Below are 21,960 nucleotides of genomic sequence, written 5' to 3'. Positions count from 1 at the left end.
ATTGGGTTCGGAGCCCCTGATATGCGCATACCTCGCGCCTCCACGTGCACGCGTCGTCGCCCGCCCGCTCCGTCGCGGGCGCTACCCGCATGCCAGACAATGCGAGGTACCGCCCTCGCGGACCGTCACGATTGCGATGGACGAGGCTCGAGGCCAGCCAGTGCGTAAGGCTTTGTCCTGGCAATATTTGTATACTATACTATAAAAGCAGCACTTTTGTCTCAGAGCTTCTTCCACAAAAAGCGAGCCGTCACTCCCGCCACGACGGCCTGCGCGCAAGCACCGACCAGCCGCCCCCCCTGCCGGCCCCTGTAGTGCCCTGCAGCTGACGCGATCTCGAGAGTCTCACTTGGCCAGATCTGCCCCTGCGCTGGCCTTTCCCGACGAGCTCCCCGGGCACTGTCATTCCAATCAGAGACGCGCCGCGCCGTCCACTGTCCGCGTACCCTGTTACGGCGTGATCCGTACGAGCAGGTAATACCGACTTGCTGTCGTCTGGCTGCCACAACGGGCACGTCCATGACGAATGAGCATCACATGGACCAGGCCTCGATCTCGGGCAATCCGTTGCTCGACCGGGGGTGGCCGACCGCAATATCAAGGGGAACCGCGACCCCAACATCCCCTTGATCCCCACCAGCTCAGCTCCGCGCCGGACCCAGGCAAGCAAACGGGGCCTTCTCTCGCCGGCTCCACAGCGTTTCAAAGAGGATCCTGGACCCGACGCGACGGCCTAAACGAGACCTTACTCGAACAATGTGCCTGCGAATGGTACCAGCTGTGTGTGCTTGCGCCCAGACGGCTTTCCATCTTTGTGGCTTGTTCGACGTTCTCGACTGGCTGCCTTCCAAGTTCGGCATGAACGGCAATTGTTTGTTTTGGTCGGCAGTCTCATGTCTGAGGATCTCTGGGGATCCCCAGCCCGCCCGCGGACGCCACGAGGACGCATGCACGTGTGAAGTGCCGCGCAAAGCAAAGCAAGGAGACGCTGAGACTCCATGTCCTTGCAGTCGTCTACGTGAGATGATGGGGTCTTGCCTCTGGCCACAGACGATGTCTGAGGCACATGTGCAATGCACCTTCGCAGTGTCACAGCATGCAATTGATGCGGGCCCGGCTTGTCCAGGTGCCCCAGCCGAGCCAGTCCAGAAGCTCCCGAAGGGGCCCTGCGTCATCTTTCACCGGCACGGCAAGACTGGTTGGTGGGCGCTGTGAAACGCCGCCTGCGACTCTTGGCTGCGAACCTTGGAGGTGCTTGTACGAAGTACGAGATGCGTACCGGCACATGGAGTCACCACAAGGCGCCTTCACAGAAAGTCAGCCCGTTGCAACGTGAATCACTTCCAGCAGGCCTCGGCCTGACCGGACTACCTAGCAAGGCGTTGTTCTCCTAGCAGACATTCCCACCGTCCCGTCCCAAGCTGCCGCTACCACCGCCTTCTGCAGCGCTGCAGTGCGCTAGCCAACAGGTAAGCTACCCACTAAAGTAGACCTCAGGCAGCTCCGCTCAGCCTATGGCGTGCGCCAAAACTGCTTGACGTGGCCCCTGAGCCCGGATGCGGGAGACCCTCTTTTCAGCCGCAGAGCCGCGCCACACCTCCGAGCCGTCCAGGCTGACGTCTACCACGTCTGGCGCACAAGCTCAAACGTCGCCGGTTCCTCCACAACGCCCATCCTCAACTCCATCAACCCATCCATCGCGGGCAGGCCCGACATTGCCACCACGTCGCCACGCTGCTCCTGTTCTGCCACCCAAGCGCGAACAACGCGTCGAGAACCGTACCGCACGCCGGCCCCGTCGATTGCGCGCGCACGACCCCCACAAGAGCTCTTCATGGTAGCTGCCGGGATCGCCACCAGCTCTCGCCAACCATGAGGCCACGAGCCATGGCACCGCCCGCAGCGGCATGGCGCCTCCTGCTCGCCGTGTCCGTCCTGTGGGCATCTCTGGCCCTCGCCAAGGATGGCCCTGACATGACCGTCAACACTTTCGACCACCCGCCCCTCTACCTGAGCTACTTCGAAGACAGTGACGCCGTCGTCTTCCAGGACGTCGAGGAGGGCAACGTCTACCGATCCAAGGATGCCGGCGCCAAGTGGGAGCGCGTCAGCGCTGTGCCTGAGGGCAAGTCGCTCTTCCTCATCATGCACCAGTTCGATCCCAAGACGGCCTTCATCCTGACCGCCAGCGAGACGCACTTCAAGACCGAGGACCGGGGCGAGACCTGGACCAAGTTCCAGACTGGCGTCCTGCCCAGCAAGTTCCAGCCCGAGACTCTCGTCTTCCATGCCGACGACCCGAACCGAATAATATTCAACGCCATGAACTGCCAGGACATCTTCTGCGAAGAGCAGGCCATGTACACCATTGACGGCTTCAAGACTACCAAGCCGCTGCGCTCCCTGACCGGCGGATGCTGGTGGGCCAAGTCGTCCAAGGAATTCACGACCGGTGATGCCGAGCTTGACAAATCGCGCATCCTTTGCGTTGTCAGGGACCGCTTTTCCCTGTTCAAGTCGGACCAGCGGCTGTTCGTCTCGGATTCCTTCTTCGCTGTCAAGGATGGCACCATCCAGGAATTTGAACCCAATGTCGACACGAACAAGGGCGTCCCCGGTGTCCTCAACCTGGCTGTTGTGAAGAAGTACCTCCTGGTCGCCACCTCCGCCGCGCGCACCGACGAGATGGCCCTCTTTATCACCGATGACACCCTCAAGTGGCACCGGGCCATGTTCCCCAAGGACGAGAGCCACGACCACTCCCATCGAATCAACCAAGAGGCCTACACAGTTCTCGAGGGAACAAACTACAGCATCCAGATCGACGTCATGACATCGCACCCGTCCAACCCGATGGGCGTCCTCTTCACCAGCAATTCCAACGGCACTTACTTCACCGAGAACATCCCCTACACGAACCGCAATCGCAAGGGCCACGTCGACTTCGAAAAGATCTCTGGCATCCAGGGCATCTTCTTGGTCAACACCGTCGAAAACGGCGCCGAGGTTCAGAAGAAAGGGAGGGCCAAGGACAAGGTCATCGTTTCTCAAATCACTTTCGACGATGGCAGGACCTTCCACAAGATCAAGGCCGGTGATACCCGATTGCATTTGCACTCGGTCACCGAGCTCGACAATGTTGGGCGTGTCTTTTCAAGCCCCGCGCCAGGCCTTGTCATGGGCAACGGCAACACGGGAGACTCCCTGGGCAAATTCCTCGACGCCAACCTCTTCGTTTCAGACAATGCCGGCCTGACCTGGAAGAAGGCTCTTGACGGCCCACACAAGTACGAATTCGGCGATTCAGGCTCCATCCTCGTTGCTGTCAAGGACTCAAGCAAGGAAGACGTCAAGGAGTTTTCATATTCTCTCGACCACGGCGAAAACTGGAAACAAGTTGCCCTACCCAAGGATCTCGCTTTCAAGCCTGACCTGTTGACGACGACGCAAGACTCAACGAGTCTCAAGTTCATACTGCTGGGCGAGAAGAAGGGAACTTACCACATGGTCGCCATCAACTTTGACGGGCTCCATGAACGCACTTGCGGCGACGATGACATGGAGGACTGGCACGCCCGGGTGGACGATGACGGGAAGCCCACTTGCATCATGGGCCACAAGCAGACATTCCGGCGCCGCAAGAAGACTGCCGACTGCTTCATCAAGAAAGAATTCAAAGACCCCGTTCCGAAGAACGAGGACTGCGAGTGCTCTGACGCTGACTTCGAATGCGACTACAATTTCCAACGAGACGACGACGGCAAGACGTGCAAGCAGGCCGGGCCGATCCCCATACCCGATGGTGCCTGCAAGGACAACCCCGATGGAACGTTCAAAGGCTCCAGCGGGTGGCGCCTCATACCCGGAAACACGTGCAAGAGGCCGAGTGGAAAGCAAAAAGACGACAAGGTGGAGAGGAAATGCTCCGAGGGCGGCTCCAAGCCCGTCCCTCCCGCGACCGACAAGGTCTCGAGCACCAAGGTCGAATTCGACGCCGAGCTCAAGGACTTCCAAAAAGTCTACCTGGAAAGGGGCGGATCGAGTTCCTCGACCGACGAGACCCTCATTGTGAGGCCCGTCGAGTACGTTGGCGATGGAACGATGAAGATTGAGCCCAAGCTGTGGATTTCTCATGATCATGGCAAAAAGTTCAGTCGCATCCTCGAGGGCGAGAACATCAAGGGCATCTACCCGCACCTGTATTTCAAGGACGTCGTCTACTTCACAACTAGCAGCCACAACGTCTTGTATACCGTCGACCGCGGAGAGAGCTTCCACAAGTTCAAGGCGCCCACGGCACCGGATCCTACCGAATTTCCTCTCAGCTTCCACCCAGACAAGAAGGATTGGCTGATCTGGCTGGGCAAGAAGTGCGAGAAGGTGGGCAAGAAGAAGTCTTGCTTCAAGGAGGCCTCCATTTCGACGGACCGCGGCGATAATTGGAGGACTCTCCGGCGGTACGCAGAGAAATGCGAGTTCACAGGGCATTCGGCGTACAAGTTCCGCGGGCTGAAGCAGGTTGTCTGCCTCGTGCGGAAGGAGGAGAGGAACGACGGGCCCATGACAGTGGTTTCCAGCGACGACTTCTTCGAGGAGGACAGGACCACGCACGAGGGCGAGGTCATCAACTTTGCCACCATGAGCGAGTTCATCGTCCTGGCCGGCAAGGATGGCAAGTCGGAAGACCTGCACCCCCTCGCCAGTCTCGACGGTAAATCCTACGACAGGGCCCACTACCCACACAACTTCCGCGAGGGGCACCAGAACGAGTACACATTGCTCGATAGCTCAACGCATGCTATCAACCTGTTCGTCCGAACCGAAGGTGGGCCTGATCGTCAGTACGGGTCCATCATCAAGAGCAACTCCAACGGCACCAGCTACGTTCTCAGCGCCGCAAACGTCAACTGCAACGAGGACACGTACGTGGACTTTGAAAAGATTTCGGGCCTCGAGGGTGTCACGTTGATCAACGTCGTCACCAACACGGACAAGAAGGAAAAGACGAAGACGCTCCAGACCAAGATATCACACAACGATGGCTCGGAATGGGGCTACCTGGCACCGCCGGCCAAAGACTCAGATGGCAAGTCGTACTCGTGCAGCAGCTCCAAGGGGGACAGCTCTTGCGCCCTACACTTCCACCACTACACTGAGCGAGAAGACAAGCGCCGGACGTTCTCGGCGGATACTGCCATCGGGCTACTGTTCGGCGTCGGCAATGTCGGTTCCAGCCTAGGTGACATCAAGGACGCAGACACCTTCATGTCGAGGGACGGTGGCGTCACCTGGACGAGCGTCAAGAAAGGTCACTGGACGTGGCGCTACGGCGATCAAGGCTCCATCATTGTCTTGGCGCAGAGGGCAACCCATGCCAGCCCTGCCAAGACCAAGATTGTGTCGTATTCGCTCGATGAGGGCAAAACGTGGAAGGAGTACACATTTGCAGACGAAGACGTGACGATCCTGGACATCTCGACACTAGACTCGGGCACTTCGCGCAACTTCCTTCTCTGGTGCAAGTCGGGCAGCGGAAAGACGTTCTCGGTGAACCTCGACTTTACAGGCCTGGCCAACAAGGCGTGCGAGTTTAAGAAGGACTCTGAGGCCGACTCCGACTACTACCTCTGGTCACCCAAGCACCCGCTCCAAGACGATGATTGTCTTTTCGGACACGTGGCGAGATACCTGCGCAAGAAGGCGGACCGCAAGTGCTACAATGAGCAGAGCATCCAGCGGCTGTACGACCACAAAGACTGCCAATGCAGTCGCCGAGACTACGAATGGTGAGTTTCCTAGCCTTTGGCATCCACTTTTCTTGTCCTCGCTTGCTCGACGCTTTACTGACGATTACGCAGTGCGTATAATTACGAACTGGACAACCATGGGCAGTGCAAGCTGGTCAGGGGCTTGGAGCCGCTGTCGGGCAAGGAATGGTGCTCCAAGCATCCCAACGAAACGTCGTGGTTCGAGCCGACCGGCTACCGCAAGGTGCCACTGTCGACCTGCCAGGGCGGCAACGAGCTCGATAAGACATCCACGGAGCACCCCTGCGAAGGACATGAGGACGAGTTTGAGAAGAAGCATCGCACGTCTGGAGTGGTCATCTTCTTTGCCGTCGTCATTCCGTTTGCCATAGCCGGCGCCGTGGGCTGGTGGGTGTACCGCAACTGGGACGGCAAGTTTGGGCAGATACGGCTCGGCGACCAGTCTTCGACCTTTGACAGCGACCGGCCATGGGTCAAGTACCCCGTGATCGCCGTGTCAGCGGTGGCGGCCGTGGTGGCGGCACTGCCACTCATCGCAGCGAGCCTCTGGAGGTCAGCAGTCGGATCGTATGACAGAGTAAGAGGAGGAAGCAGCGACAGAAGCTGGTTCTCGAGCGGCCCACGGAGGTTCACGACCCGGGACAGCTTTGCGCGGGGACGCGGCGACTACGCGGTCGTCGATGACGTTGAGGGCGAGCTGCTGGGCGAAGAGAGCGACGAAGAGATATGATGACGATACATTTTATACGTGCAACATGTCAAAACAGGACTACAGGCTGTTGGATGCCCGCATTGATAGCTTCAGGATCTAGGTCCTTGACGGAGGAGGGGGTTGGCAAAACACATGTGCCGGTACCCGCACAAAGCATCGTTTAGCGACATTAACAGAGTCTACCAATTTGTACTATGGCGCGTGAGATGGTAGAGACGATGGATCTGGGACAAGTGCCGCCGCTCCGGCGAACAGTGAACAGGGACATGGCCCAGGCAATACATGAAACACACTCACCAGCCTGCTCTCAGCAGCTCTCCAATTACATCCAGAAAACGTAACGTACGCCCCTCGCGTCAATCTTCGACCCCGTCCTCGTTTTGCCCGGCCGTAGCCGCTAAAGTGTGCTCTATTAATCGTTGAGTCATTACGCATTACCTTGGTTCCTGGTGAGTTGATAACGAAGCCGCACAGTTAGTAGTATAGCTAGTCCACATCCTCGTCTTGTTGCCGCGAAGCATCAACCCTCTCAATCCAGCTGGCCGTCTTTTACGCGGCCCCAGGTTCCTCATACAAAACGATGCTCGCTCCCCTCCCTGCGGCGGCGCCGTGGCGGCGGCAACTTCGCGGACACAAGCGGAGGTCATCGTCGGCAACGGCCGCACCGAACAGTCAACAAGGCGAGGAGGAAAATGAAGCGGCTGTCGCGTCGTCGCAGCACCGCATCGTCTTCGCCTGTTGGTTCCACAGGGCGGACCCGGCGAGGTTCCACGGCCCGGAGTGCCAGCGGTATTGGCCGACGTACAAGCAGCTTGTCTTGTGAGTTGTAAAACCTCCAGGCCGGCGTATGCGGACGATGAGAGTGAGAGTCGTGTATTAGCTGATACTGACCAGGGATAACAGTAACCACATCTTTCTGCACCACTTATTTGACTTGGATGAGAATACGTACTGTCGGCTAGTGGACGAGATGGGCAGGGCGTCGTATTGACGGTCTGCCGTTGTGTCGGGAAGGAGAGACTTGTCTCCGTTGCAAACTTGCAATGAGACTGAGATTGACATGCTACATAGGCAGACAACTCAGACTACTTCCTAAGTTGCCACATTGACGGCCCGGCAGACAGATATTCAGTGTAACCACAGCTTACCTTCGCCAGCGGAGAGACACACTGGCCGCCACGGGACAGAGACGGCGAGCACCATCGAGGTTATCAAGTATAGCCCGATGACAACAGCAGGACCACACTGGCCAGCTCGCAGCCTTCTGTTGCGGTGGTGCCCGTAGACACGAAGTCTTGGGCCGTCTGGGTCCGCCGATGTGGCAGGATTCAACAGCACAGTCCAGTGCGCCCAGAAGAGCCTCGTTTTCGAAACGCCGCGTCAGGGCTGTTCCGCATCCGCCCACTTTGGGGGTTTCTGCACAGTCCCCGCCCGGACTTCGAACCGGACGAAACGAACACGCATGGACCACTTTGACGTGGCGGTGGTTGACATGCATGCATGCAGACTACGCGGCCTCGTGGTCAGGGCGCGCAACGACCCACGGACCTAGACGTGCACATGTAGCGAGCCTTGGAGGCCAGCCCTATGAGAAGTTTGAAGAGGCTCAAGCTTCCAAACTTGTCCAATGTAAACGTAATCGTCGGGGGCGGGGTTCAGGACGTGGTCATTATGTTGCTACCCCCGATTGTGAGGGCCACATAGATGCGTTGGCGTCAGGGGGGAGGAGTAGGTTTAGATGCCGCGACTCTCGTTTCTGCGAGTTTACAAAAACGCCCCGTGACGTCGTCTTGTATCAAGTCGTTTTCGCAATGCGTATATTTTACGCATCGTCAGCTCGTCTACGCCCAGGATGTCTCCGTATATGAGCCGCGACCGTTCCACGCAGCCCCCATTCGTTCGCAACTTACTCAACCATTTAGTCAAGACAACCGTCTAGATTAGCTGTGGCTCCTGCCGAGGCTCTTATTCCGCTTTGCAAATCTCATCCTCCGCCGGAACGCACCGCCTCTGTGCCCGACAGAACTGATAACCAGCACGCATATATACTGTATACACACACACATATACAGCCCATTACCAATGCCTGCCGTACACGGACCCCCGGCGACTGGGCTGTCCCTGCGCATCCTCGGCCGCGAGGTGAAGCACTCTGAGGACCTGGGCCGCCTGGACGGAAAGTACGTCTGCTGGTTCCACGCGGCGGACCCGAGCCGGTTCCGCGACCCCAGCTGCCGGCAGCAGTATGATAGCGGAGAGGCGCTCCTCAAGTACGTACGAATCTCGCAAGGCGAGAGAGTCCCTTGCTACACCGTGGCTTCTAAAAGCTCGCTGCAAACTGACAGAAGGTGTTAGGATGCATATTTTCAGAGAGCACTGCGGTGATCTGAATCCGGATGAGGGACGCGCTCTGTACGATCTGGTGTACCATAATAAAGCCTATTGAAAGTTGGGTCTCTGACCGGTCTGGAACGGCGGGACTTTGATACCGGCAGGCGGACGATGTCGTTTTGTGGGCGACGGCCCTTTGGCATATATTTACAGGTCCATGGATGAAAAGGCTCATGTAACGACACAACTTTTCACTCATAGATGGTGAATAATCGCGATAACTCATAAAAATGGCTCTACGTGACATGTTCAACCACAAGACGTAACTAGGTGTCGCAACAGTGCGGCAACACTTTGGCGACTTCAATGTTCATTGAGGATGGGCCTCGCTTCGACGCGGAGTCAAGGGTCCTGATGGGGTTGGCCGCGCCCCATGTCCCTGGCTGGCTTACCGCTTCAGCGTGGTCGAGCATTGCGACGACGTTATGCCTCACAGAATGCACCGATTCAATGCGCACGGCCAGGCGACACGCCAAGGGTCATGAGTATACATGGTCCAACTGCTAAGAGCATCCAGCAACACTTGGTAGCTCGGGGCATCCTCACTGTCGTATAACGCACATGAACAAGTCACAGAGAACCAGTAGACGCGCCCATCTACACGCATGTAGTACTACTACCATACTCGGCCTTCGCCAACGTAAAGGGATTCTTGGCTCCCTTGCCGTTTACGTCCCCCTACGGCGCCGTCTCGCCAATGCCAACCTTGACGGCGGACAAGGCCATGTGGGAGGAATGCGGGCTCCCTCGTGGCTCGTGGAGCCGATGGATCTTCCCTCCATCGCAGGCAAGGGGGTCCCCCAGGGCCCAACTTCAATCGACCTGCGCCCCCTTGGCATCGCAACTGCGAAGTGCTACATAGGCACGCAGCAGCCACATATTGACCCCACCGGGCCGCGGCCAAGATTCACAGTCTTGTGCATCCTGGAGTCTACTTGCGGAGCGTCTCATGCACTCGGGCCAGCGCTGTGGCATACGCACGCCGAGCTCGCAGCATCCATGCTGGTCCGTCCCCAGCGCGTCCGTCCCGCCCTTGCCCGTCTGGCCCCCCCTGCGGTCCAGAATGCCGGTGATGTAAACGCAAAGTCACATCATCATCACCATCAAGGGACAACACTGGGGAAACCCCACGCTTGGAATTCTTCCGGCGACGGCAAGTCGTACCACCGCCGCTCTCCCGCGCTTCTCGTTTGCTGCGCTGCGCGGTCCGGGCCCCGATAGTTTTTCTGCCCGGCCTGCATGTTTGCTTTGTCCGAGACACGCACACCCGCAGGTTTTGACCACAGTGCGGCATCGTAAGCAGAGCAGAGTGCGCCACGCAGCTTGGTGGCGGCGGGGTGGGCGGTCGAGCTGATCGGCTTCTTTGTCTTTGGACTGCATGCGTGGATGGTGTGCCATCTAGCATCCCAGCTATCCGCAGAAGCAAGAACAACCAAGTGCCACCAAGCGTGAAAGAACCATGCACGGCATGAAGCGACGGAGCAAGAGCACCACAGGAGCGCAGGAAGGCAAGACCGCTCTGTCACAAGCGCTATGCAGGCCGATTTCACATCATCAGCATCTCGCATTGATGATACCATGTTCGAATGTTTTTGCCTTTCGAAGGGGAATGGAGTACAGGAAAGTATGTCGCATTACATCGCCCCAAACTCCACCCTCGCTCGCCGTCCAGTCCAACAAGAAGACTGTCACCTGAACGCATGTTTACAATGCCCTAGACTCCACTGCGGGAAGGAATGACAACAAATTCAAATCGACATGAGCTTTATCCCAGTAAACTCCAATAGGCACAATGCTGGAAAAGATCCCCCAAACAAGTCGCTGGAAAATGAATGGCCACCTTGAGGGACAGAGTCTCGGAAAAGCCCAATCGTACATGCAGCAAGGGTATAGAGAGCGATAGAGAGAGAAAGAATGACAGGGCAACAGGATTGCCGAAACGATATGGCTCAAAAGAATGACATTAGGTAGTCGGAGGATGTGTCTGAGCCGAGCGTGGTTCAGGGATGGGGCTGTCGAGTGGTGATTGATGAGATAGAATGGCGCCTCACGTCCGGCGCATGCGATTCCAGAAGCGCTTCACCACCCCGTTGTCGCTAGCGAGGTACTCTTGGTCCATTGCAGCAAACTGACGCTCGATGCTTTCCTTGGAGTTTCCGTCGCTCGAGAACGGTGGGGGTGAGTGAGGCTCATTCCGCGTCTGTGACCGCCGTGTGGCGTGACGCTTCTGCCAGCCGTATATCTGCTCGTCGCCGGCCCGGAGGTCAGACCGCGTCAACGTCATTCGTAGCGTCATTTCCCGCGACGAGGCGGGTGCCTGTGCATAGTCCAACTTGTGCTCGGTGGGAGGGTCTTGGCTGACGCGGGCCGATCGGACGCGCAGCTGTTTGTCCAGCGTCTCTGGCGTCTTTGGGGACTCGGGCTCCGCGATCGATGCCTCACTATAGACCGAGGACGCGTCGTCCTCCAGAAAAGTCCGCAGCCTGTGTGCCTCTGCGCGGGAGTGTGTGCCCGCGCGCACGCTGTTCTCCTTGTCCTGCACTTCGTCGATGGACGGGAAGCCGAATTCGATGGCCTCATCGAATTTGTGCGGCGACGCCAGGTAGACGCGGAGCTTCATCCGCGCGTCAGGATCCTGGTAATGGGACGCCGCAGGGTCTATGGCAGGGGGCGAGTCGGACCGAGCACTCTGCTTGTTGGACGACATCAACGACAGGGCACGGGATCTTCTGCGTGCGTGCCCAGGTGATCCCGGAGTAGACCCAATCGGCGGGCCCATCAACAAGGGTGCCATGTTGCTGTCCTTGGTTGCTGGTCGGCTGAGAGAAACTGAGGCTCTTCCGAACGGGCGTTTGGATATTGAGAGATGGCGTCGAAACGACGGTCGCCAGTTCTTGGTTGGCACGGGTACCTCTTCCCTCAGATTCATGTGATAGTCGTCGAGATACAACCGCAGATCCAGGTCGTCGTCTTCCTCGAGCCAGCGGAAGCTGTCGTAAAGAGACTCTCTGGTCTTCTTGAAGTCCGCCGGCTCTCTCGCTTGGGACCGTGTAGAGAACATGTCGTCGGCTGGTTGCAGTTCGCTTGACTGGTTCGACAGGGTTTCGAGCTTGAAGTTTTGTGATTTCCGCTTTCCGATGCGCAGGTATGCCTCGTCGGTGGCGTCCAAGATTACGCTTTTACGGCGACGAAGGGGCGCCAACGGCTCGGCGCTCTGTTGCCGTTCTATGGCGAGCCTGCCAGTTGGGTCGTCGTAGACACGGACGGGCTGGCGACTGAGCTGTGAGCGACGATGCGGGGCGTCGTCGAGCTCGTCCGTGCTGAAGCCGAACCGCAGTGGAGGCCGTCGAGCGTCTCCTTCTCGAGACGCCGAGACAGCGCGGTGATGCGCCGAATGAGGCTCGAACGGAGGATGAGGGACGTTACGAGGGTGAGGGTGAGGGTCCTGGGCAAACCGCAGGCGTTCAAGTGTGGAAAAGTACTGCGACGCACAGGCCGGTTAGCTTGGGGCCGTATCCAGGGGTGCAGCGTGCGGCAGTTGGCATCTTAAGCACGAGGGGAAGGAGGGGCAGGGAGCAACAACAAATATGGATTGAAATTGTAGCATGTAAGGGAGCGCTCGCGGGGATGAGGAGCCACACCAGGCACGGCGCCACGGGCAAGCCAGGGCAGAAACCCAGGGGGGAATGGCATGTCTCAACGCAGGAACGCGGGCAGTGCGGGTTGCAAAGCCATCGGCCTCGAATGGGCTGACGATCCCGGCAAGTAACAGCGACCGAGTGGTTGCTCAAGCAGCCATCCAAGCCATCGTTGACGCCACGGTCCCGACGACGACCTCCCGCAACCAGAGACTACTGGCGGCTGGACCGGAGGGCGTGCATGATGTGCATGGTGGACCGGCAAAAGGGGGCTCTGGGCGAGGGCAACGATGTGATGGGATGCCCGGGGATGTGCCATGGTTGATCTGCGTGTAGCTCACATTCGCGAACGTACGTGCACGCAACGGCAGGTGAGAGGCGCCCTGTGCGAGGACAGAACGAGCAAGCAGAGCGTAGCGCGCAGCATGCAGCATGCAGAGAGGCCCTGGCCCAGCTCGCACGAGCCACATTGCATGATGTGCCGTCAAAGTCTTGTCGATGCCACAGTTGCAAAAGCAAAGCTGCGCAAAACAAGGCATGATGGCGACGGCATCCACATGGACCGCGCCCGTCTAGCAAAGCCTCGGACCGGACACTCGATCGGCCGTCGTTGCTAGGTGCTCTGTATGCTGTAGGTAACCTGGGACGGGAAGCAGAGGAGGCACACAAATGCCGGCCATGTTGCCACAGTAGCCAGCGGTGTGATAGAAAGGAGGGTCGTCAAGCGTAGTGCCGGCGCAGCTGCAGTGACTGCAACTGTCAAGCCGGCCTCAAGCAACTCTGCCCGAAACCGCCCGGACCGCGGGCGCCAGACGGTACCCATGGCATCATGGTCCCTAGTTGCGCGATAGAAACGGGGGACAACAGAGACAACAACCAAACCCACCTGGCACCGCCAGAACCGAGGCGCTGGGCAACCGCAGGCAGACCAAAGACACGGGCACCACGCGCGAGTCGGTGGCTGCCGATCGGGATGTGAAGCTTAGACGCCGGCGGGGGACGAAAAAACGAAGTGCAGGCAGGCAGAACACAATCGGCCCCGGGCCACGAGCAACAGAAAAGAAAAACGTGCTGCTGCAGCGGGCATCGCATCGCATGGCATGCATGCAGAGGCCGACCACATGCATTCTTTTTGTACTTGTGTGTGCGCGTGCCGGGCTTGCTTTTTCCCTCGGCCATGGAGCCAACCGCTGTCGACTGAGACTGATCCAACCGAGACCCCGTCACTGGCGTGGTTGCAGGTGTGTGTCTGTGTGTCTTGACGGCGGTACCTGTGCCTTGGCTTGTGCCTCCACTGCCTCCCCAACCAGGCAGACACCTTGTCATGCCATGTCAGGTAAAGTTCAGTGTCCTTGGCTTTTGGCTCACGCCGTTTCATCCGTTGTCTTATCGTCCTTGTCCACCTTGCAGCTCGGGGTAAAATGTACAGACGACGGAAATCTACCGCTGAACTTACTTTCCGTTGGACCGTAGCCGGCAATGCCTCAAACTGTTCTCTGGTCATGGCCGTCGAAGGCGCCGCGTAGTCGGTCCCAATGTACGACGACTCTTCCGAGGAGGTGTGCGTGATGTTGGAAACACTTTGCCCTTTCTTGCTTCGATTCCAGGTTTGCAGCGATTGTTGCTCACCTGGAGGGGACGAAGGGCATCGGTCGGGCCTGGTGTCGTGGTCGCCACGCCGGACACTGTGTTGGTATCGGTGCCGAACATTGGGGCTGCGCGAAGCGATGTGTTGGGTGGTGTCATTGTTGTTGTCCCAGTCCCAGGCCCCCAGGCTCTCCATGTGTTTGCCGCCCAGGGCATCGCCGTTGTCGCGGGCCGCTGTCTCGTGGAAGCGGAGCTGTCGAAGTGTTGGATGCATCGAGTGACGGTGGCGCAAGACTTGAGGCTTGCTGGCGCCACTGCTCGCGGTGCTCGTCGCGGGACTGCAGACGACCGAAGGCTCAATGTCCGTCATGTCCGTAACAGAGGTCGACGACGACGCTATTTGGCGGGCGCCCAGGTCGGCGGTGGCGAGAGTATTGGTTGTGGCGCCAGACGCCGCGGGCGCTCCCGCGGCGGTGGTCCTAGCATTCATGATGGTGTTGTCGGTGGCTGAAGTGCTCGACGTGGGCGACGACAGCAAAAAGCTGGCATCGTTTTCGCCGACGCAAACCCAGTCGTCGGCGGTTAGAGAGGCCAGACTACTTGCCGGAGACGAAGGGGCGCTCTCGAGATGCAGAAAGCTTTTCATATGCGTGCGGCGGGCCGGACGACGACTGCGGCCTCCGCTCGTTGCTGGTCCTGGTACCTCTGACCCTGCCGGGACTGCTCGCCATCCTCCACGTCGACCGCTCCCCGGTCCAGGGCGACCGCCAGCGCTGGCCCCAGCGCGGCCCCGGTCTTGATGTTGGCGAGCCATGCCTGTGGGTTAGCCGTCCCCTGCCTCCTCCACTGGGCCGTTCTCCCAGCTGGGCCGAGCTGCCTGCTATTTTGGTGAGAGGTCACGACGACGGGCCCAATGTCACCCGGTGCCTGGTGGTGCCTGGTCTCTGCTCGTTGCAGGCGTTGGCCAAAGATCCCCGCCAGGGCCTCAGGGGCAGCTGCTCGTAGCGCCGTGGTGGCGCCTGCAATTGGCAGCGACGAGCGAGGGGCCAGCGGGCCCAGGCGAGCTCGGCGGGCACGGACTCGCCGGCTGGCCGGTTCCGGGGCTGGCGCGGGCAGTGCTGGAGCGGGAGCTTGGGGAGCTTGGGGAGCTCGCTCGACTAACAGGGGAGTCGGTCTTCGGTGGCGGTGGGGAGAGCAGCAACCTCAATTGTGGGCTGCGGATGGGTGGATTTTTTTGGGGGGGCGCCGCCGCGTCGGTGATGATCAAAGCGGTGCGGTGGAGCTGTACCGTTGCCGTTGGGCAGATTGGCAGACGCCAAAGGAAGCCGGCGGCGGCCAAACCCAGTCGCTGAGGTGGAGAGAAGAGAGAGGGAGGCGCGGTGACGGCGGACGGCAGCGGGACTGGGGAGAAGAGACGGGAACCTTGGGGAACCAAGTTGCGAAGCCTGAGGAGGGAGCGGGAAGGAGCCACCCAGACCCGCTCGTCCGTCAGGATTCAGGAATCAGGAATAGCAGCAGCAGAAGGAGCGGGCAGCCGACGTTGAGAAGGAGCGACGACGGTATGGCGGGAGAGAGACACGACTTTCGGGAAGGTGCGAATACTCGGATCAAAGTACTTCGTTAGGACAACTGTACCTTCCGCTTCGTACGCATCCGCACTCTCCGCTGGTGGTGGTGGTGGTGGTGGTGGTAAGACGCTCTCTGCGCTGCTCTGCTCTGCTCTACTGCACCATCACCTTGCTTGTCACTCCCGTCCTCCTCGCACCACGCCACCGCCCGCTCCCATCTCCTTTTCGTCGACCCCTGCCTCGATGCCTGCGAGTCGTGGCCGCCACGAGGTATGTGTGCGCTGGTCCAAGTGGGAATTGTGCAGGCGCTGGCACTCACACAAGCGGATACGCGCATGCGCGTGCGTCGTGTCCGTCAAACCTGGCGTCACGTCAGCCCCTCGAACCCCGTCACCAACAGCGACGAAGCAGCGTGCGGCGCGATGGTCGATGGAACGTGACTGATCTGATCGTGCAGACTGAATTTTGCGATCCGGTACGATGTACGTTCTTCACTAGCGAGGCCTGGAACCAGTTCCTCTCCTGCCGCCGGACTCCTTGAGATCGCCGAGTACACGTACGGATGTCATGCCCTGCTCCTCGTAGCGCCGTCAAACCCAAGGCTGCTTCGATATCAGACCGGCCCCCAATGGTTCGCGGCTGCCCACTTGGGCGGCAAAGGCACCAACCCGACGATGCACAACCAGCGGCGCCATGGAGCCCCTGCTTGGACCCCTGGCACCTGGCAACGGCTGTGCCAGGGGGCGACGCCACCATCCTGCCCTTTGAGAAGGCTTCCCCCTGGATGTGTCCCGAACAGCTGGCCGACCGCTGCTCCCGTCGGCACCGACGCCCCAAAACGTTCCCAAGAGACAACCGTTCCTGAACTGCACCTTACCCATGGCACCTCGCGAAGGCAACATTGTGCCCTACGACCCCTTCGTACCGAGCACGAGCCATGCGTGGTCCCGGTGGGCATGTTCAAATCGCACCCGGCCAATCTCGACCGTCTCTGCTCCAGCCAAGCAGAAGAGCTCTCCCGTAATTGCGTCCAATTTGCCCCAAATTCGCCCCGTGTGAGTGACGACAAGTCCTGTGGCTAGCCGCGCAGGGGAGATCTTTCCACAGCGACAGGCATGCCGGAACCAGGGTTTGCGGCCATGTCAGCCGCTGGTTGATGCCAGCGGTGGCATCATTCGGGTGCCCGCATCGTCCCTCATACTTCGTACAGGCAACGAATCAACACCAGCCAGCTTCAATCAGCTGCCTCCGAACGTAAGCGTCAGTTGCCGGGAAGTGCCCGATTACCAGCAAGGCCAGGACGCCATGTCACCAGGAAGGCAGGTGCATACGTTGACTGGGCTGCCCACGGACGTGCCGTCCAGTGCCGACGAGTCGACTCCTGAGCCTGGGACACGCTCCACCGCGCCGACATTGATCGAGACTGATGATATCCGACGCGAACGGCGCTTCATTCCGAAAGTAAATGGCTCATCGTCAAGGTATCAACGGAGCTACTGGCAGCAGATGCGAGCTACCCAGAGCGGTTACTCAGTCTGCGTTGATGAAACCTCGGGATCATTGAATCCAATAATGTGATCTCATGTGCCATGTTAATGTCCACGCACGACGTCGTGACGTCTCCGTGCCGGCGCGTCTCAGGACACAGCGCAGTTCCGTCTGCAAGGGTGCACGAGTCTGTTGTACTTCATTCTCTCTTGCATGATATGATGCGTCTATTCGCACCGCGACAGGTTGCTTGCCTTATTGTCAACTCGCCAGGCACAGTGCAGATACTGCGTCGGCGGCGAATGAGAAGGCAACGAGCCTGCAGACCGCTGCGCAGTTGGCGGAGATGTCACACTTGGCAGGCGTCTTGAGCCACGTTGTTCGTCCATGACAGCCGCAATATCGTGCCTTCACGTCTTGGCTGGACGCCAGACAGGTCAACTGGCACGGCGGCCTGTCATCCACCTCTTCAGCACTTGTTGCGCTATGCCCGCTTTGTCATGATCAGCACAAGACCAACGCAGTCTCCATAACCTCTGTTGCAGCTGAACGACACTACACTCCGCAAAACGCCAAAACCAGGTTGACCCTGTCTGTCATGCATGGGCAGGACGCTGACGGGCGTTTCTCCGCTGACGCCGAGGACGCACGTTTCGAATATTTCGACTACACGTGGCGCCAGCAGGGAGACCCCGACTCTTCTTGCGACGGTGGACAAGCCCGACCAGCATGACGACTCACATCTCCGGCTCCCATCTGCCGGTGGCAAAACACGCCCATCGGCGATGGCAGTTGTGTTTGCTAACGGGTTCGGCGCCGGTCTGTGCGACCGGCTGGCCCGCTCATGCCACCTGTGTGCGGGTTCACTCGACGGCACTGCGTCGTTTCAGGGCAAGTCCAACTGTGTCAGTACGTGCACTCTGACAAGTCCGCCGATGCCGAGCCGTCAACTTCACAACCCGGGGCTTCGATACTTTCTTTCCGAGTTGCCTGAAGGTGTGTCGCGCTCTGTGCCTGGCACAGCTGAAAGTCGGTAGCCATTCCGGATCAAACTCAATACGCCCCAGTCTACGGACGTCGTAGGCGTTCCGCACGAATGAGCCGTAAGACGCTGGTAGCATCCGGCAGTCAATGCTCGCCTCGATCAAGAATATCTACCAAATTTGCCGTATGCCGGAGATAACTTGGGCTTCTTCCTTGAACGTATTCGGCATCTCCGCACTCTCGCTCCCGTCGGCGGAGAGCGACCCCACGCCGACGGCCCCGACTCGGTCCGCTTTGAAGCGGGTTACAGATCATCAAGGGTTTATTTCCAGAAAACCCAAGGAAGAATCTCAACACGACATCAGATCGTATGGCGGGGCACAACACGTGGTCTGAATTTAGGCATTTGTCAGGACCGGATCACCCTTTATGACGAGTAAGTTGCTCTGCGTAGATACGATACTCGCGCAATCCACCGTCTCCGGTGATGAAGTTGGCTCGACGCAGCCCATCTCGCTTGCTCGGACAGTCACGGGCAAGACTGGCCTACGTACGAAATAGAGCCACCAGCCAGACTAGTATAGTCGCCTCTTACCCGGTAGCCTAAAAAAGTAACGGGTTGCTTTTTTTGCCACGGGCTTGAGACCTGCCGGTACGGTAGGTCTCGGTAATCTGCGAATCTAGCATCGGCTTCCGGCATGTAGGCAAACTGCTCTCGTGAGCTGCTCCTAACAACATCCCGGGGCCGTATTAGAGCATCGCTCAATAATGATAGAGCTGGCCAAATGGCTGCCGGTACCATTCTCACTTGTACGAGCTGGGAAACGTCGGCTGCCTCTCGTCGTGGCTAGCAGAGTTCCATCCGTAACGCAGCCTAGCTGGAACGTGCTTGTCCTTGCGGGATACGGGAAAGGCAAATATAGACTTGACTTGTTCTCAGCACGTGCGTAGCTTCAGTTAACAGACGCACGAGTCCGGGCCAGGTGGGGTAACGATCTTGCCCGTTCAAGAAGGTCGCCGCGTACTTACGCAGCCCTCCATATAAGAGGTCTACTACATGTACATGTAAGGACGCGGCCGTAGACGACAGAGTCTGCTGTCAGCGACGGGATGGGATGAACGGTAAACCGACTCGAGGCCAGTATTTCTCGGTGAGCAGAGTGTCTTTCACAGCCTGCGATGACTGCCAGTTTGGTTGTCAACAGGTGCTGAGAGGCGGCTCAGATTCGCTGCGGCGACTGTGACATTGCGCGATACGGGATGCTCCTGGATTGATCCTACCGGTCCACTCAGCCGCCGTACATGCAGCACGTTCCCTTAAGAACCGATCATTGCCCGAATGGCTTTCCTATGCACCGCTTTCATTGAGGGTGGCGATTCAGGTGACTGAGACCCGAGTCCAGGGAAGGTCTTTAGTCCCGGGTAGGTCGAGACCCAAGGAGTTATCACGAACATCAAGATGCCAAGAAGAGCTCTTAGGATGGGCCGAGACTGGATATTGATTAATTGAATTAGAGGGTGGGAATCGCGCCGTATTGATTCATGTGTAGATGGATATATGGTGTTGCGTTGTGAGCCGGGGGTGGAGGCTTAGGGGCACAGCCTTTTGAAGTACGAACGTCGACCAGTCGCGCGAGAGGCCGTAATGATCACAAAGACCGCCGCCAGCACTTGCCCATCAAAGGACTCGCCCTTACAAATTTCATGCAATGGTTACTGCCTTGAGCGGTGTTCACGTACTGGGATCATATGCTGGCAGAAGACCCCCTTGCCCTCCACGTCTCAACTCGTGTCTACGACTCACATAGATGACATCACTCGTCGAATACCTTGCCTGGGTTAAGCAGCCAACTGCATCTTCCTGTCAGCTTTTCTCTGCTCGTTTTACAAACTAGGGTTCGCGTACTGAGGGTCAAGCGCTTCCTTGAGAGCTTTCATCACACCAATCGTTGAAGGGTCAAGCTCTTTGGCAAGGCAGTGCTGCGTCTCTCGTGTTAGCTCAACGACGTCGTCAGCAGGACGGTGAGTGCGAACCTTTTTGCCCAGGCCTATGCCGTGTTCACCCTACCAGACCCTCGAGTCAGTACAGGCTCAGCTGATAGAAGTCGTGTCCACTCACCGAAACGGTGCCCTCCAGCTCGAGCGCCTTGTCCACCATGGCGTTCACGCAGTCGCCGACGGCTCTCGTTTGTGGCGCATCGGTGGGGTTGTACATGATCATTTGGTGGAAATTGCCATCGCCCACGTGCCCCAATATGCTGTTGAAGAGCCCTAGCCTGGATGCATTTTCTCTTGAACTCTCTGTAAATCTGTTGAGCGCTGGGGTACCATTTCTCGCCGACGACTGAAACTCACCGATAATGTCGCCCAGCCGTGAGAGCGGAACGGCGACGTCGGTCGACCAGATTTGTGTCCCTTCGGGTCTTATGGCTAGGGATGCCCATAGTGCCTGCTTTCTCGCCGACCAGAGCGAGTCCATCTGCTCGGCGGTGTCGGCAGACTCAAAGGACCGGCACTTGTGCGACTCGGCGACCCTGCGAGCCTGGAGGACACTGTCCTTGATTATGTTCTCCGTGCCCGAGAATCTGCGTCATGTTAGCAGTCGGCGCGATATTTGCGCAGAAGATGCGCGTGTGCCACAACGAACTTTATGAATAGGGTGGGCAGCTCGTCCCACATGCGGCCGCCCGCGCCGCCGTTCTTGTTGACGACCTTCATCTGCACATCGTCCATCAGCTCGAGGGCGGCAACGGGCACGCCCCCGCGCACCATGGCGGAGGCGGCATCTGCGGCCTCTCTGACGGTGGCAAAGGTGGATGTGGCGACGCTGAAAGCGGGCGGCACAATGGCCAGCTTGAGCGTGACCTGGGTGATGATGCCCAGGGTGCCCTCGGAGCCGGCAAACAGGCCGTTGAGGTTGTAGCCAGCCGACGTTTTCCGAGGCCGGTTTCTGGTCCGAACGACGGTGCCGTCGGCCAACACAACTGTTAGGTTGACGACGTAGTCCTTCATGGTGCCATATTTGGTAGCATTGGTGCCGCTGCAGTTGGTCGCAACCATGCCGCCAACGAGGGCGGTTGGGCTGGGATCCAGCGGTAAGAATAGGCCAGAGGACTTGATGGTCTCGTTAAGGCGCGTCCAATTGAGGCCCGCCTCGACCACCACGTCCATGTCGTCGGGGTGGAAGGCGACGATGCGGTCCATGGCGGACAGGTCGACGCAGACGCCGGAGAAGGGGGCGCTGAAGTTGCCCTCGAACTGGAGCCTGCGCCGTAGGGCACCATGGGCACTCTGTAGCGAGAGCAGATGCGGGCGACGGCCGAGACCTGCTCTGTCGAGGCCGGACGGACGACGGCGACGGGGCGGGCGTCCGTGTTGGACGTGGACCATTCCGAGTGGCCATGCTCCTCGAGGTCGCCGTCGTCGGTGCTGACTGCATCGTCGCCGATAGCCCTGCGGATCTCTGCGACGGCCTGGCAGCCAGACGTTCAGACAGTGGGCGACCAACGCCGGGAGCTGCAAGCAAGTCAGGCACGCACCTGGAGTGTGGTCTGCCTATCGGCATATCTACGAGCAGACTTGGCAACGCGGGACTCCGTCGCCCTCCACCTTGGCGTCGGCGGCACTTCCGCAGCCACACCCTCTTGCTCGACGGGGCGGCTGACGGCGGCAACGACACCTGCCGCTGCGGCGCCGCCAAGCGCGACGCCGACGGCGAGGTAGACGAGACGCGTGTCCGATGCCGCGGCCGGCGACCTGGATGGAGGGGCCGTGGACGCTAGACGGCGTGCGGAGGGCGGCACTGAGCTTACTGGCAGAGACAT

At 59.0% G+C, this 21,960-nt stretch overlaps 3 protein-coding genes across 3 annotated transcripts; 1 reads left to right on the top strand and 2 right to left on the bottom strand.

Annotated features, from left to right (window-relative positions):
• Positions 1-1,872: 1,872 nt before the first annotated feature.
• Positions 1,873-6,498, top strand: PLICBS_007360 (vacuolar protein sorting/targeting protein PEP1; the record flags this gene model as incomplete). The annotated part of the gene is made up of 2 exons (XM_018320789.2): positions 1,873-5,786; positions 5,859-6,498. The coding sequence occupies 2 exons, from the start codon at positions 1,873-1,875 to the stop codon at positions 6,496-6,498; spliced, it is 4,554 nt and encodes a 1,517-aa protein (XP_018180686.2).
• Positions 6,499-10,918: 4,420 nt separating this feature from the next.
• PLICBS_007359 (uncharacterized protein) lies at positions 10,919-14,586 on the bottom strand (the record flags this gene model as incomplete). Its single annotated transcript, XM_018320788.2, has 2 exons — positions 10,919-12,352; positions 13,966-14,586. The coding sequence occupies 2 exons, from the start codon at positions 14,584-14,586 to the stop codon at positions 10,919-10,921; spliced, it is 2,055 nt and encodes a 684-aa protein (XP_018180685.2).
• A 5,364-nt stretch (positions 14,587-19,950) lies between these two features.
• On the bottom strand, positions 19,951-21,960 carry PLICBS_007358 (uncharacterized protein; the record flags this gene model as incomplete). Its single annotated transcript, XM_065601161.1, has 8 exons — positions 19,951-19,987; positions 20,043-20,116; positions 20,171-20,200; positions 20,256-20,437; positions 20,492-20,721; positions 20,784-21,427; positions 21,454-21,609; positions 21,676-21,960. 8 exons carry the CDS (start codon positions 21,958-21,960, stop codon positions 19,951-19,953), a joined length of 1,638 nt encoding a protein of 545 aa, XP_065457233.1.

The sequence above is a fragment of the Purpureocillium lilacinum genome (assembly GCF_023168085.1).
Source record: "Purpureocillium lilacinum CBS 284.36 DNA, scaffold_5, whole genome shotgun sequence".
NCBI classification, from domain to species: domain Eukaryota; kingdom Fungi; phylum Ascomycota; class Sordariomycetes; order Hypocreales; family Ophiocordycipitaceae; genus Purpureocillium; species Purpureocillium lilacinum.
Note: the sequence above shows the minus strand (reverse complement) of the source record. Positions and strands in the feature narration are given on the sequence as shown.